Source organism: Rhinopithecus bieti, unplaced genomic scaffold, assembly GCF_001698545.2.
Source record: "Rhinopithecus bieti isolate Rb0 unplaced genomic scaffold, ASM169854v2 scaffold_46235, whole genome shotgun sequence".
NCBI lineage: Eukaryota > Metazoa > Chordata > Mammalia > Primates > Cercopithecidae > Rhinopithecus > Rhinopithecus bieti.
In genome coordinates this window covers 1,683,355-1,697,677 of record NW_016819762.1, presented here as the reverse complement: position 1 = coordinate 1,697,677, position 14,323 = coordinate 1,683,355, and the positions used below count along the sequence as shown (strand labels likewise).

The following is a 14,323-nucleotide window of genomic DNA, read 5'->3' as shown; positions in this document are numbered from 1 at the left end:
ACTGAGAGATTAAAAAAAAAAAAAAAGCATAACAACAGTTATTTTATGATTGTCAAGGCAATCTAAAAAGAAAATGTCCAAGTTGGCAGGAATGTGGCAAATATAAGAAAGTATAAGATAGTGGGTACCCCAAAGGGGTGCGTATATTCAAGGGAGCTATATAGAAAAACATTAAACTCAAATGTATCAATTCCATGCCTTTGGATACTCATTTCTTAAAAGTGCTCAAGGATTAAAAGAAACTATGCAAAGGGTGACATAATATTAATACATTGCATCTATTAGGGTAACAATATTTTTATTGTTGACTTATTTACTGTACTATGTATAGAACTCCTATATAAATATCAATTCAAATAATGGAAGTTATATACTCAGATACATTCTTTCAAGCATGTCACATTTCATGTGATTTCACCCAAAATTGGTGGCTCTTATAATTAAGAAGAAGGCCTGCTAATCGCCGGGTGCACATGCATCCATGTAGTTAAGAGTTGCAGGGAGCAGTAGCGATGGACACTCTGGATTGAGTTGTAAAGCTCAAAACGAAAAGAGCCAAGAGATTCCTTGAGAAGAGAGAACTGAAACTCAATGAAAATATTAAAAATGCCATGCTGATTAAAGGGGAAATGCAAATGCAACAGTGACACAAGTACTTAAAGATGTGTATGCACTGAAAAAACCATATGGTGTACTGTATAAAAAGAAAAATATTACAAGACCTTTTGAAGATCAGATATCACTGGAATTCTTTTCAAAGAAGTCAGATTGTTCTTTATTCATGTTTGGCTCCCATAACAAGAAGCAGCCAAATAATCTAGTAATAGGTCTTATGTATAACACACCATGTGCTGGACCATGATTGAATAAGGTATTGAGAATTTCGTCTCTCTAAAACATTAAGAACAGTAAATGTCCGAGGGAACAAACCCATGCTAATATTTCTGGTGATGATTTGGATGTAACAGAAGGCCATAGAAAGACTACAAAGTCTTCTTATTGGATTTTCTTCAGAGGCCCCACAGTATCAAAATATCCGCTGGCTGGATTTAGAGTATGTTCTGCACTCACTGCACTGAATGGAAGATTTACTTTCGAAGCTATAAGTTGCTGTGTTGAAGAAATCCCTGGTTGGCAGACACCACACGATTGAATTGGGAAGAGATGGGAATGGGACCCTCATTGGATCTGGTTCTTGAGGAGGACCACTGGCATCCGATGACCCTTTATAAATTATTCTATGAAATGCCAAAAGCCCCCAAGGCCAAATAGAAGAAAATATTCCCATGATACTTTTGGGTAAACAACTTATGGAAGATTACATACGCCAGAAGGCAAGAACTAAGCAAACCTACAACCAGAAAATGAAGGGGTTGAGAAGCGACCTGGCAGAAAGGATAACAGAGAAAGAAGAAAAGTCAAAAAGAGTTAAAAAAAAATTGATGGGAACTTAGCTAGCCCACTCCTGTTTCATTGGTGGTTCTACTTAAGGAGAATTAATCAAGCGTCAAACCCATTCAGAGTTTTCTTATGAGATCTTTATTATATAATTTTTATAACATGATAAATTTTACAATATTATGAACATAATATGCTAGTATTAAGTGTAGTAAGGCCTTTTATTAGGACATTACACTCTGGTGTGCCCATTTTCCTCTTGTGAATATCCCTGCCCCCACAAATTCTTCCTTTCTCAACGGGTGAATGGGGTGGGGAGAGGAGGGATCTCCATAACATGGAATTTTTTGAATTTTGCCTTAGGCTAAAGGAAGACATAGAAAGCAGAAATGACCCTGCAGAGCTGTGTAGACACGTTAATATGAATACCTTGGAAGTTAACCTCCCTTCCCAACATAGATTACACCTGTTTTTATTTTCTACTTTTTGTATTTTGCCGTAAATCCTACCTAGTTGACAGTTGAGATTTTAAGCTTGTGGCTGAAAATATAGATCTCTTGAAAGGTTAAAAAAAAAAAAAAAAAAAAAGAGAGAGAGAAGAAGAAGAAGGCCTGCTATGTGCCTAGGTAACCAGATGCCTTTTAAGTTCATGATAAAAATTTTTTTTTTTTTTTTTTTTTTTTTTTTTTTTGAGACGGATGTCTCGCTCTGTCGCCCAGGCTGGAGTGCACTGGCTGGATCTCAGCTCACTGCAAGCTCCGTCTCCCGGGTTTACGCCATTCTCCTGCCTCAGCCTCCCGAGTAGCTGGGACTACAGGCGCCCGCCACTTCGCCTGGCTAGTTTTGTGTATTTTTTAGTAGAGACGGGGTTTCACTGGGTTAGCCAGGATGGTCTCGATCTCCTGACCTCGTGATCCGCCCGTCTCGGCCTCCCAAAGTGCTGGGATTACAGGTTTGAGCCACCACGCCCGGCCCATGATTAAATCTTATCCTCACAATAGCCTATGAGGTGAATAGTTTATTATCTCTGTTTTACAGATGACCAAACTGAGGTTTTCTAAGGTTCAGACGATGAGCTAAAATCACACACCTACTAAAGAGGAACTGAGACGCAATCCCAGGGCTGTCTGGCTCCAAGGCCTAGGATTTTAACCACTACCCACCTACATATCTAACATTACTATGTTGTTTCCTGAGGTATGCCCTGTCATTTGCTATGATATCACTTTGAATAAGTAATTAGCCTAAACCAATACTGCTAAATGTGAATTATTGCTTCCCATCTTATTTTATCTAAAAGATATTTTTAGCTCAATGAACTTATAAATTTACTTCAGTTGTATCTAGTACAATATATCTAGTTGTTATCAATATATCTGAGCATTCTTGTTATTTCCTATTTTTTCCTCTAGGACTATTTTTTTTTTTTTTTTTTGCAGGGGAGGGTGGCCGGGAGGGGAATGAGGAAGTGTATAAGGCAAAATCGTTTATTTATCTTATTAACTGATTTAGAGAAAAGGGCAATAGCTACTATTTAGCAAAAACCTGGCATGTTTGCATTTTACAGACATTGCCTGCAGTCTTTATAAACCTGTTGTATCTCCCCAATTTAATAAGAAATGAAACAGAGGCAAACCACCGGAGACACCCAGGACCATTTCTGTCTAGCAGGTTTTGATTACACACGCAATCTCTGTACCTACAAGCCAAAATAATTCCAGGATTGCTATTTCTATGGCCATCTTACACCCACCATTGACACGTGGATTTGAAAAGGAGTTAGCAAATGGTCTCGTAACTCATTAAGAGGACCCCTGGTTTCTTGCCAGTCCCCTGCTAAACAGTCATAAATGGCAGTTGAGAACGGTAGCAAAACCTCTTGGAAACCACCTCACCCTATGTCCTTATTTCGCAGCAGAGACATCAAGGGCTCAAGGCAGGTAACATGACACGTCCAAAGTGACACCGAGCTGGTCGTGCATGGTGGCTCATGCATATAATCCCACACTTTGGGAAGCCAAGGCAGGTGGATCACTTGAGGTCAGGAGTTCAAGACCAGTTGGCCAACATAGCAAAACCCTCATCTTTACTAAAAGTACAAAAAAGTTAGCCAGGCATGGTGGCATGCACCTGTGATCCCAGTTACTCAGGAAGCTGAGGCAGGAGAATCACTGGAGCCTGGGAAGCAGAGGTTGCAATGAGCCGAGATTACACCATTAGACTCCAGCCTGGGTGACAGAGTGAGACTCCATCTCAGAAAAAAAAAAAAAAAACCAAAGTGACAGCGAGCAAATGACAAAGCTGGGCAGCCTCCTGCTCTGTTCGACTTCTCCACTGGAGGCCCACCGTCCTACCAAGGATGGAACCATGCACGGGGGCCAGCAGTCCGTGCTTACACACATCCAGGAAGGAACCGAGAAGTCACCGTGCAGCCCAGCCCCGAGGGGACCCCATTGCCACTGGAGTCTGCCTGCCACACAGAAGCCCACAGGTGCCTGGGACACTGTCCGAGTTACTGGGCCAGTCCTCAAAGGTGGCTATGAAAGAAGCTCAGTGGCAGCCACTGTCCTAACCCCTGCTTTCCCCCAGAGCCTTTCTGACATGGGGAGGAGCAAGGCAAGGCTGCATCACCTGGGACCTGGAGTCTCATGTGGGTACCAGAAGCTGAACAGGTAAAAACGGAAGGCTTGAAAAACATTTTGTCCCACATTCTACCTTTTTATCAATCACGTAACTGTTAAAATCGTTCTACCCTATAAACACTCTCAACTGAGAGGTGGCCTGGCAGAGGGGAAATGGAATCTGGAGCTAGGCGGGTATGGCTTTGAACTTGAACTGCAAATGTTCAGTTGATCTCTCTGAGATCATTTCATTTCATTTCATTTTCACACAGTTCATTTCATCTCTCCCATCCTCCACTTTCCCAGCCATAAGCAACATTCAACTCTTGAAACCACAGCCTACTATGGAATAAATCATTCTTAAATTCTAGAGTTTACTACTAGGTTATCTTTAAACTGACAGATTAATATGTGAAGAGCAACAAAGCCTTCCCAAGAAAGCTCTATGTTGGTCCAAGGACCTCACTTCTAACCTGTCATAGAGAAATGATGGAGGAAAAGAGCTGAAAGACAAGCCCAGGTTGCCAAGTGCCAGCCTTCCACTGAAAAATGGCACCATCTTTCCTATTTCCGGGGCCTGGTCCTCAGCAGTTTCTTGGTTATCAACTGTAACTACCAGTGGGGGAAAACTTGCCAAATTTGCCATCTGTTTCTCAATTCCCTAAAACATGATACACTCCACTCACTGCAACACACTGAAATCACCTTGTATATTCCCCTACTTGGACCTTCTATTTCTGCAAAATTTCTCTAAAATGGATCTTCGGGAAGCAGGGGACAGTGGGGGGACACCAGAGCAGGACAAGCCAAAGTATAGTAATTATTTTAGGGAAACGTTAGCAATTCTGTACCAACTTCGAATAAAGTGAAAATTTTACTTTAAAAAAATTAGGCTAGCAATGTCAAAAACATAAACAAAATGAGGATAGCAATAGCAAAGGCACTGGGAAACCATGGCAAAAGATTAAAACTTCATACACTTTTGTGTGCGCATATGTGTGAGTGTGTGTGAGACAGAGCAAAAAAGTTAACACCTGGTGGAATCTGAATAACTAGGAGCTTGCCTTAGCCCATCTATTCCTATACAGTATATACTATTCAATAAAAAGCTAGCTCATTACTGCTAACTTAACATCATTTCTGAAAATGCATCATCTCTCATTAACAATAGCCCAAGAGGAAGAAACAGCCCATTAAACAAGCAATGATTTCTCTGTCCAAATCACCAGCAAATATTACTCACCTCATAGATAGAATCTATGATACTCCAGCCATTGCTCAAGCAAAATTACTCATTCCTCGCAAACCTGGCTGGAAACCTTCTGCATCACACCTGTGACAGTCTGTGGTGGCCTTTTCCAGACAGTACAAAAGAACAGTAGGATGTCCAGGCCACACTGCACAGAGCCCAGGGAGAGCCCTTTAATGCCATTATTCACTGATTTTTATGGCCCAAAGAAGGTAACATAGTATTTAGCAGTATTTACAATTTTTTCTATTTTCTAACTTACAGCCTTCTATTAAGTATGCTCAGTTTTCATCAACTATCCACCAATTTTATGAAAACCTCAGTGTACAATCAAATGCTTCATCTTTTCTGAAAACAATCACTCTCTTGGTGAAACAACACACAATGAAAAATAAATTTTAAAACAGTTTGTTTCCTTTAAATAATAAATTACACTGAAAAAATTATCCATGTAACCAAAAACCATCCATACCCCAAAATCTACTGAAACAAATTTTCTTTTTTAAAGGGAGTGGAGAAGGAAACCTATGGTCTGAGAGGGACCCAAGCAGGAAACATCAGCCAAGTGCACGGTGCAGACATCTGGAGTCTGATGCACACCAGCGGGTAATGAGATACTAAAGCACTGTAATCTCTGCCGAGCCAGTTGATGATAGCAAGAAATAAATTTTTATAATTGTCCATTTTGAAAAAAAAAAAGTTAAAAGTAAATAAAACTTCACAAAACCAACCAAACCCCCCCAAATTCACCCTGTAAATATCATTTTCACATCAGACTTAAGAGGACAGAGCATGTGTGTGTTTATTTACTGGGAGGACTGCCTTAAAGTATTAAATAACATTCAAAGGTCTTTCAAACTTTAAAAAAAAAAAAAAGCTAATAAACCTTGTTGTTCAAGTGAATACTGACATTGGAGTACATGAAATCCAAAAGTCACCACTCACCTTTTTCAGAGCACAAGCCTTTATGACTTTTTCATATCGTTCCTTTTCATATTTCTTCCCAAATAAAATATTACTCCTCAGAGTTCCCGAGAACACCCAGGGCTGCTGAGACACATAAGCAATTCTTCCATGCACGCTGACCAGCCCGTGACTTGGGGCCAATTCCCCGAGCACAGCACTTAACAGTGATGACTGAAACAGATTGTAAAAAAACACATGTTCAGTCAACACTCGAGACAAGAATAAGCCACTGCAATGCAGCCTTGCCCAGTCCTGGGAGCTTGAAAAACATCATTCATTCATTTAAAAGAGGATCTAGTACAGCCAGGAAATTGTGATTAAATTGGAAATAACATTTTGGTCCATATAAACTAGTGGTTTATAAGGAATATTAAAATAGAGTGTAACAATGTACTCTGTCCTAGTGAGTTTCCCTAAATGAGTTTCATTTCCCTAAATGAAATGGTACATGGAACAAAGATCAGCTAAGAATGTTGACAGCAACAGAGTAGCCAAGCGTGACATACAGTTCATATATCCAATATTGAATGCATTGTTCCTGCATGCAGGTATCCTTTTTGACAAAGAACTAGTTCTAGAAAAGCTACATGTAAATAACATATCCTGGCCAGGCACAGTGGCTCATGCCTATAATCTCAGCACTTTGGGAGGCCAAGGTGGGTGGATCACTTGAGGCCAGGAGTTCGAGACCAGCCTGGCCAACATGGTGAAACTCCATCTCTACTAAAACTACAAACATTAGCCGAGCATGGTAGCACGCCTGTAATCCCAGTAACTTGGGAGGCTAAGGCATGAGAATCACTTGAACCCAAAGTGGAGGTTGCAGTGAGTCTAGATCGCGCCACTGCACTTCAGCCTGGGCGACAGAGCGAGACCCTGTCTCAAAAACTAAACATACATACATACATACATGAATAAATGAATGAATAAATAAAAATAAACAATATATCCTGTGCACTAGGAAGGACTTTTATTTTTAACTACCCAAGAATCGTGTCTCTGGAGAGCAAACTTCAATTGTGAAACCGCCCTATTGGTCATATACCTACATCTAGATTTATTGCATTGCTTTAGAATGCATGACACTAATACTGTATGCATGTTTCCTTCACATCTTCTACAATGCACAGACGTGACATGTCTGTGCCCCCCACTATCGGAACACTTAGAACATTGAACTGAAATCATCTGTTTGTATATCTGTCTCACCCCAGATACCAGAAATTTCTGGAGGGCAGTGGTGTCTACGTCTTGATTACAAGTGGATCTTCTACTCCTAACACAGGACTATACACCTGGCTACAGGTTTATTAAATGTATATTCATGTGACTTGGAGAAGTCATATCAAAACATGTTTAAAGCTTTTCAGACAAGCCTTCACAACCTCCACATGTCTTGTAGCATCTAGGGTCCACTTTGACAAAAAGAAGTTCCCACTTTCTTAGTCAATCCATCCTGCATCGTGATCACATATATAATTTCCTTCATGGAGATGTCCAACTTCTAGGAGTTCCCAATTACGCAACTTGAAGAACCAAGAGAAACAGGATATGCACTGCCCACGTTTACTTGGTCATGTGACCCTTCTTGCAAAACGAATGTTCCATGTACTGAGAAATGCCGTGCCAAGCATACGTAATTCAAAAATGCGTTACATGTAGCCTTGGGCTCAAACCCAAGAAGTTAATATGAGAAGTGGGGTGTGTCAAGCTGCCAAAAGCCATTCTAACTCACCTTCCCTGCTCCCACGGGGCCGACCACAGCTAACAATTCACCAGGTCTGACAGTAAAGGAAAGGCCTTGTAGAGTTGGGGTCTCTGATGCCTACAAATTAAAGTTTATAAAATGTGCCCATTTCAATAAAGTCACACAAATCACTTCAAAAACAGAAGAAAACAATACAATAGTCATTGACACATGAACATAACCCAAGTCTTTCTCCTTCCTATTTTAAGATATTGTATCCTAGAGTCCTTTTCATATATTTTTTTTTGTGGGGTTTTAAACAGTTTGGAGTCTTCAGTACTTAAGGAAGGCCCATTCTCTTTTACCCGATTTTCATGTGAACACAGCTCCACACTTCCACAAAATTTAGATAGTAACAATGACAAGGTAACCTTCTTGAAATGAAAACTCATGCTAACTTATTAAAACAATATTCTTTTTTTTTTTACTTTAAGTTCTGGGATACATGTGCAGAACCTGCAGGTTCGTTACATAGGTATACATGTGCCATGGTGGTTTGCTGCACCTGTCAACCTGTCATCTAGGTTTTAAGCCCTGCATGCATAAGGTGTTTGTCCTAATGCTCTCCCTCCCCTTGCCCCCCACCCACTGACAGGCCCCGATGTGTAATGTTCCCCTCCCTGTGTCCATGTGTTCTCATTTAAAACAATATTCTTAATATAATATTCAGTACGGGAGCTTTTCAATCATTTGTAAGTTTTCGTTCTGTCCCTTGGTTTTAATATTCTATTTCATTAACCTCCACAAGGTGGCAGCATGAGTACATGGCATGCCCAGTCCTTGGCTAATGGATGATTTGAAATCTCCACTAATCTCTCCGTTTTCACTTGATAAAGCACGAACCTCAGTTATGCCCAGCCAGCATTAGAAGGCACTTTATACTATAAAGTCACTCTTGGCAAATGAACTTCTACAAATGGTGGTCAACCCTGTAACCAGAGCTCTAATTTAACAACAACCAAAAACTGAAGAATCATGAAATTAAATATATGTTCATGGGTAGGAGGATTCCTTGAGCACAGGAGATTGAGGCTGCAGTGAGCCAAGATTGCACCACTGCATTCTAGCCTGGGTGACACAGTGAAACCTTATCTCAAAAAAAAAAAGAAGTTATTTTACAGTTTATTATTTAGGAGACCAAACCAAATTCATTACTTTTACAAAGAGCTTCTAAATATTTTCAATTGAGAGGATTAAGTATCAGGGAGAAGGGACAGTTTACCAGAGCATGACAAACCAAAATGAGGAGGTTTCCTCTTCTCATACAAGGACAATCAGTACTTTGAATTACTTATCTTCTAAAAAAGCAAAAGTCACTTGGTACAAATAAAGAGACGAATGGTTTTAAATTCAGAGTATAGAACCTCAACCGTAAAAACTGCCAACGATGAGAACTTTTATCCAAACCCAGACATCAACACTAGCAAACAAAAATTGATACTGTTAAGTGAAGTAAAAACAGCTACAATTTGGGAGGAATCCTAAAGGCGTTTAAGTCTCACATTTACAGTCTTCATCTGAATTTCCCGTGGACAGACTGGAGAGACCTGACCATGTGTGTCTGGTGGGTGGGCATTTAGCAAATTTATTTGAGTCCCAAATCCTTTCGGAAGGGGTTATTGTTCCGCACAACACACTTTAGTAAACGCTCATCCATATCATAGAAAAATGATCAAGAGTGAATAAAAGGCAATGTAGCCTCCTCAACTCTAGAAAAGGATTCTTCAAAATGAATCTGGCGTCCCTGAAGGGTGGAACACCCCTGGGATGATGGAAGAGGGAAGCACGCATGAAGTCAACCAACCCGCAACCTAAAGATGCTGAGCTGGCCCAGTCCACAAACAGGTACTCATCAACCCCTCTCCACATCTCAAGCGGGCACGTGCGATTAGTAAAATGCCCAAAAGACAGAAAGCACCACAGAGGAACAAGAGATCAAGATAACCTTCAAAGTGAAAAATTTATCTGGAAACGACTTAACAGTCACATACCCAAATAATCACAAATATTTTTACAAATGGTCAAATGCCAAAATATGTGTGTATGTAAACTGACCCCTTATAAATGTGTCCCATACCATGTTATAGTATGGCCACAGACCAAATCAATCATGATCACTTTTAATCACAAAGAAACTAGCCCCAGATATCATAGGAATTATATAAAAACCATCCAGAAGAGGTTTCTCTACTCCTTCCTACATGCCTAACAACTATGTCTTTTTTAAAAAAGTAACACATTATTACCTAAACACTTGGAAAAAATAACGTTAAACAAAATGTGACATATTTACACGATTTTGTAAGTGCAAATGTCACAAATTCACAAAGTCTTGCTTGACTTTGCCTTACTATATAAGGTGTTCCTCCTCTAAAATGTAAAGGGTCTACTCTGTATTCCTGATTAAGTAACATTGTCTTTTAAGACAACTGAAACCCTATTTCTGTGATTACAAAAGGATGAAAAAACACAACCGGTCAACCTGTCCCTTTCCCCTCCTTTGCAGTGTGTCTCTTTCCTAACAACTATTTCTGATTTTACTTCTTTTTACTCAGTTTTGACTGCAAAAGAGTGAGCCACATGCAAAACCCAGCTTCCCATCACCGCCCTGGTTCTTAGAGCAGGTTTCTGCCCCGCCTGGAGGCCTGGGACCCAGCACTGGTGTGCCGCAGCCAGAAGGGGGCAGCACTCAACAGCTCAGAAGGCGAGGCCCCTTCCCTCTGAGACCTCCAGGCTCCAGGACACTAAGGCAGGCAGACTGAGCCCCCACTCTGGGGCCGAACCTATGCTGGGCCCTGGGGCCAGAGCAGTGAAGAAAGCAGAAGCAAATCCCTGCCCCATAGAGAGTCACAGGCTCCCACAGGGCCACAGACTTTACAGCTTAGAGATTCAGCACAAACCCATTTGTTTTCTAAATGAGACCTAGGCTGGTGAGAAGACCTTTCCCCCAATACCTACTGGTCTATCCAGCAGGGCTGCTGCTGGGCCTCTGTCTTTCTCCCGAATCCCAGCCCAGCACACCCTTCTTTCCTCTGCAGCTTCTCTCCAAAAGCCCCCGTGTCTGTGCCCCTCCTCCCACCCAAGTACCCTCTCAGCTGCATGACCTCCCTAATAATCCCTGGCAGTGTGGGGCATAATCACCCCCAAGACAAGGCCCAGAAAACAGGGTGGAGTGTTCTGTTTCAGTGCAGCTGTCAATGTTGTCTAGGAACTGAAAAACAACAAAACAGCCCATTTTACAACGTTGCAGAGTTTGGTACAAAAAAATTTGCAAATGGGACCTACACAGTGTGTGGTGGCTACTGCAGTGCCTTCCTCTAGCTCAACAGCATTCACCTAGAGTGCTTTTTGCTAGTGGATGTTCACAGAGCTTTTCTATCAATGCTTAAAGTGTATTAGAGCTGGGCGCAGTGGCTCACACCTGTAATCCCAGCACTTCAGGAGGCCAAGGTGGGCAGATCACTTGAGGCCAGAAATTCAAGACCAACCTGGACAACATGGCAGAAACCCCATCTCACTAAAAATACAAAAAATAGCCAGGCACGGTGTGGTGTTCCTGTAATCCCAGCTACTCAGGAGGTTGAGGCAAGAGAATCACTTGCACCTGGGAGACAGGTTGCAGTGAGCCAAAATCACACCACTGCACTAAAGCCTGGGCGAAAGGGCAAGACTCCATCTCCAAAATAAATAAATAAATAAATAAATAAATAAATAAATAAATAAATAAATAAAGTGTATGAGGTGGGAATGCCAGCAGGTAAGGAGAAACTGTCCGGTCAGTTGACGCACCTTGTGTGAGTTTCCATGTGCACAAGGTGCAATGATGTTCTATGTATTTGGGAACACATTATTGTTATGTCGGTCGAGATGGCAAAAATTACATCAGAATTAGGCAAACATGAAATAGGGAGTGTGACACTTAGAGCCAAGGGCATGCAGAGAAAGGAAGAGTCTGGAGTCTAGAGTTTTGACATTTGTCCCACAGGAGAGGGCGGAGACAGTGGGGCTGGGCGGGAGTGTTGCTCAATCGCCTATTGGCTCTTGGCTCCAGCAAACTACACTACAACTCAAGGTCAGCCAGGAAGAGCACCCGGAGAGGGGAGGAGCTGGTCACCACCAGCACTGCCCACCTGTTTGAAGCAGTCCGAGTGGTCCCAGCGCCCTCTGATCCGAAATCTTGCTGGCAGCCGGGCCACTGCGCTCTGCTCCTGGCAGACATCATCTCCAGCCCCAGGGTGCAGCCTCCTGCCATGGCTGGTCTCAGGGTGGCCTCTTCCACCCCTGCTTTCCCTTTGTGCTCTTTCTTTCATCACCTACGTAATGAATTCTCTGCACTAAATTCCCTCTCCCATGCTGTATGTTCTGTTTTCCAGACTAATACAGACTGAGACAAGTGGATTTGCGGAGGACCCCGGACTCAGGTGAGCATAACCACAGAACCAGTCCAATCTGGTTCAACTCTGTGTAATAACATAGTAAACTGTTTTTCAGTTGCCATGGATCCCAGGTTGCAAGTCATGTAATCTGAGCATTTCCACATGAACCAAGCACACAACCAAGTGCTAGGACCAAGGAAGGAGGAACGAGTTCAGAGCAGACACCTCATGGCCTGATCCAGGATGCGATCAGATCCAGCCCTGGAATCACTTCATTGCAAGAACCAATCGGACCACGCCTCATTACCCTCTGCCTGTAAAACCTGCCCCATCCCCCAGCTAGGGAAGACAAATTTGAGAGTTGCCTCCTGTCTCCTTGCCATTCAACTTACAATACAGCCTTTCTTTTCATGAAAAGCTGGTGCCATAGTAGTGGCTTCTATGAGCATTGGGCAGGGAGCCCACTGCTTCCTTGGAAGCATAAGGAGGGCCCCGGAGTTGTGGATAACAGGAGATGCACTGAGCCTAAGTACTTCCTGTGGGTGGCCCCTGCTGTTGTTCCCGTTTGCCTAAATGTTATGAGTAAACCAAGTGCTGAAAAATTGTTGTGGCCTTGCCTGAACTACCTGTCCGCTTACCACACAGTGAAACCCTTCAGTCAGGAATCCATGGAGCTTGCTACGCCAGCCTGCAGCCTCCCCTCTGCCTTGGGCTGCCACCAAAGCAGCTGGCAACATCCAGGTGCTTGGAACAGGGGAGCCCCAACCCAACCCCGTGGCAAAAATCCAAGTCATGGGCTTTCCCAATATGTAAGATGACCTGAAAACAGTAAGGTGAAAATGTGCACTGATACCTCAAAGTCTCTGTAATAATTTACAATGTACTCAGCAGTTAACCCATTCCATGCTGCACCCCTAGTCTGTCCAATCCTATAAAATCCAATGTTGCCAATGTCCAAACTTAGTGACATTTAGTCTAGAACGAGGTAACACTTTCATTGGTTCTTTGAAAATGAGATAAAATACAAGTTGTCAAATACCTAAGTCTGATTTCATACCTACTTTCTATTAATTGCAAAACTTACTCCAAATTTTGAGAATCTTTGTAACATACTTTCAGTAAATGAACAAGCCCATATTTTATACCATGTGTAACACCTCAAAACTCTGTATTAAATCAGTGTCACTCATTATCTATTAGCAGTCATGATCTTGCAATTAAGGATATGTTACCTTATCCCAAAAAGCAGTAAAGTCCTGCACATGCACCATCTTTTTACCATCTGATGGCAGCTGACGGTTACGCTGTGATATCTCATCAAGTAGCAAAAAGTTCTAAAGAAAATGGGAAAAACACAGATTGTTTAAATTACAGAAACAAAAGCACAAACAAAAGTCACTGCTTCCACGGAATTTGCAACATAAAACTTTATACAGCCTACAGATCATTTTACCAACCCTATTTAAAGTATCAGTTCACATCAGCATATGATATTTATTTAATAAATAAACATATAAAGAGTTCATGGCTATGAACTATCTTTGTAATTTTAGGAGCTATCTGTGTAACTTTTTTCAACAAGTACACTGGTTCCTAAATAAACTGAAAATACTACTCTGAGGTTGAGTGCATTTACAGCCTGCGTATTTCTACTATTGCACTTTTGTGTTACTAATGGTGAACACAGGAGTTGGTTGGAAATGATCTGATGAATATTTCATGAACCCTCATCGTGTGCCAAGCCCCATGCTAGATGCTGGCAACATGAAAGTCAAGGCCATTCCCAGCCTTTAGAAAGCGAGTTAGCCCAGAAGGGCAGGCAGCAAACACAGGGCAGAGCCTCTGAAGGCAGCTCTGGCTCTGGCTGGTCACTTAGATTCAACTGGCCTTTCTCAAACTCCCTCGTGCATGTCAAATTGACGTACAACTTATTCACTATCACTAAGTCAGTGTTCTTTACCAAAAA

The 14,323-nt window shown here is 41.8% G+C and overlaps 1 protein-coding gene across 2 annotated transcripts in view; it reads right to left on the bottom strand.

Annotated features, from left to right (window-relative positions):
• Nucleotides 1–14,323, bottom strand: part of ABCC4 (ATP binding cassette subfamily C member 4 (PEL blood group)) — a 304,207-nt gene that overhangs the window by 169,166 nt on the left and 120,718 nt on the right. For both annotated transcript variants that reach the window (XM_017859218.1, XM_017859219.1), the window contains exons 9-11: nt 13,590–13,691; nt 7,970–8,059; nt 6,214–6,405 (exon numbers count right to left, since the gene is read on the bottom strand). In XM_017859218.1, the coding sequence (XP_017714707.1) occupies nt 6,214–6,405; nt 7,970–8,059; nt 13,590–13,691 (384 nt within the window). The remainder of the gene's footprint in view (nt 1–6,213; nt 6,406–7,969; nt 8,060–13,589; nt 13,692–14,323) is intronic.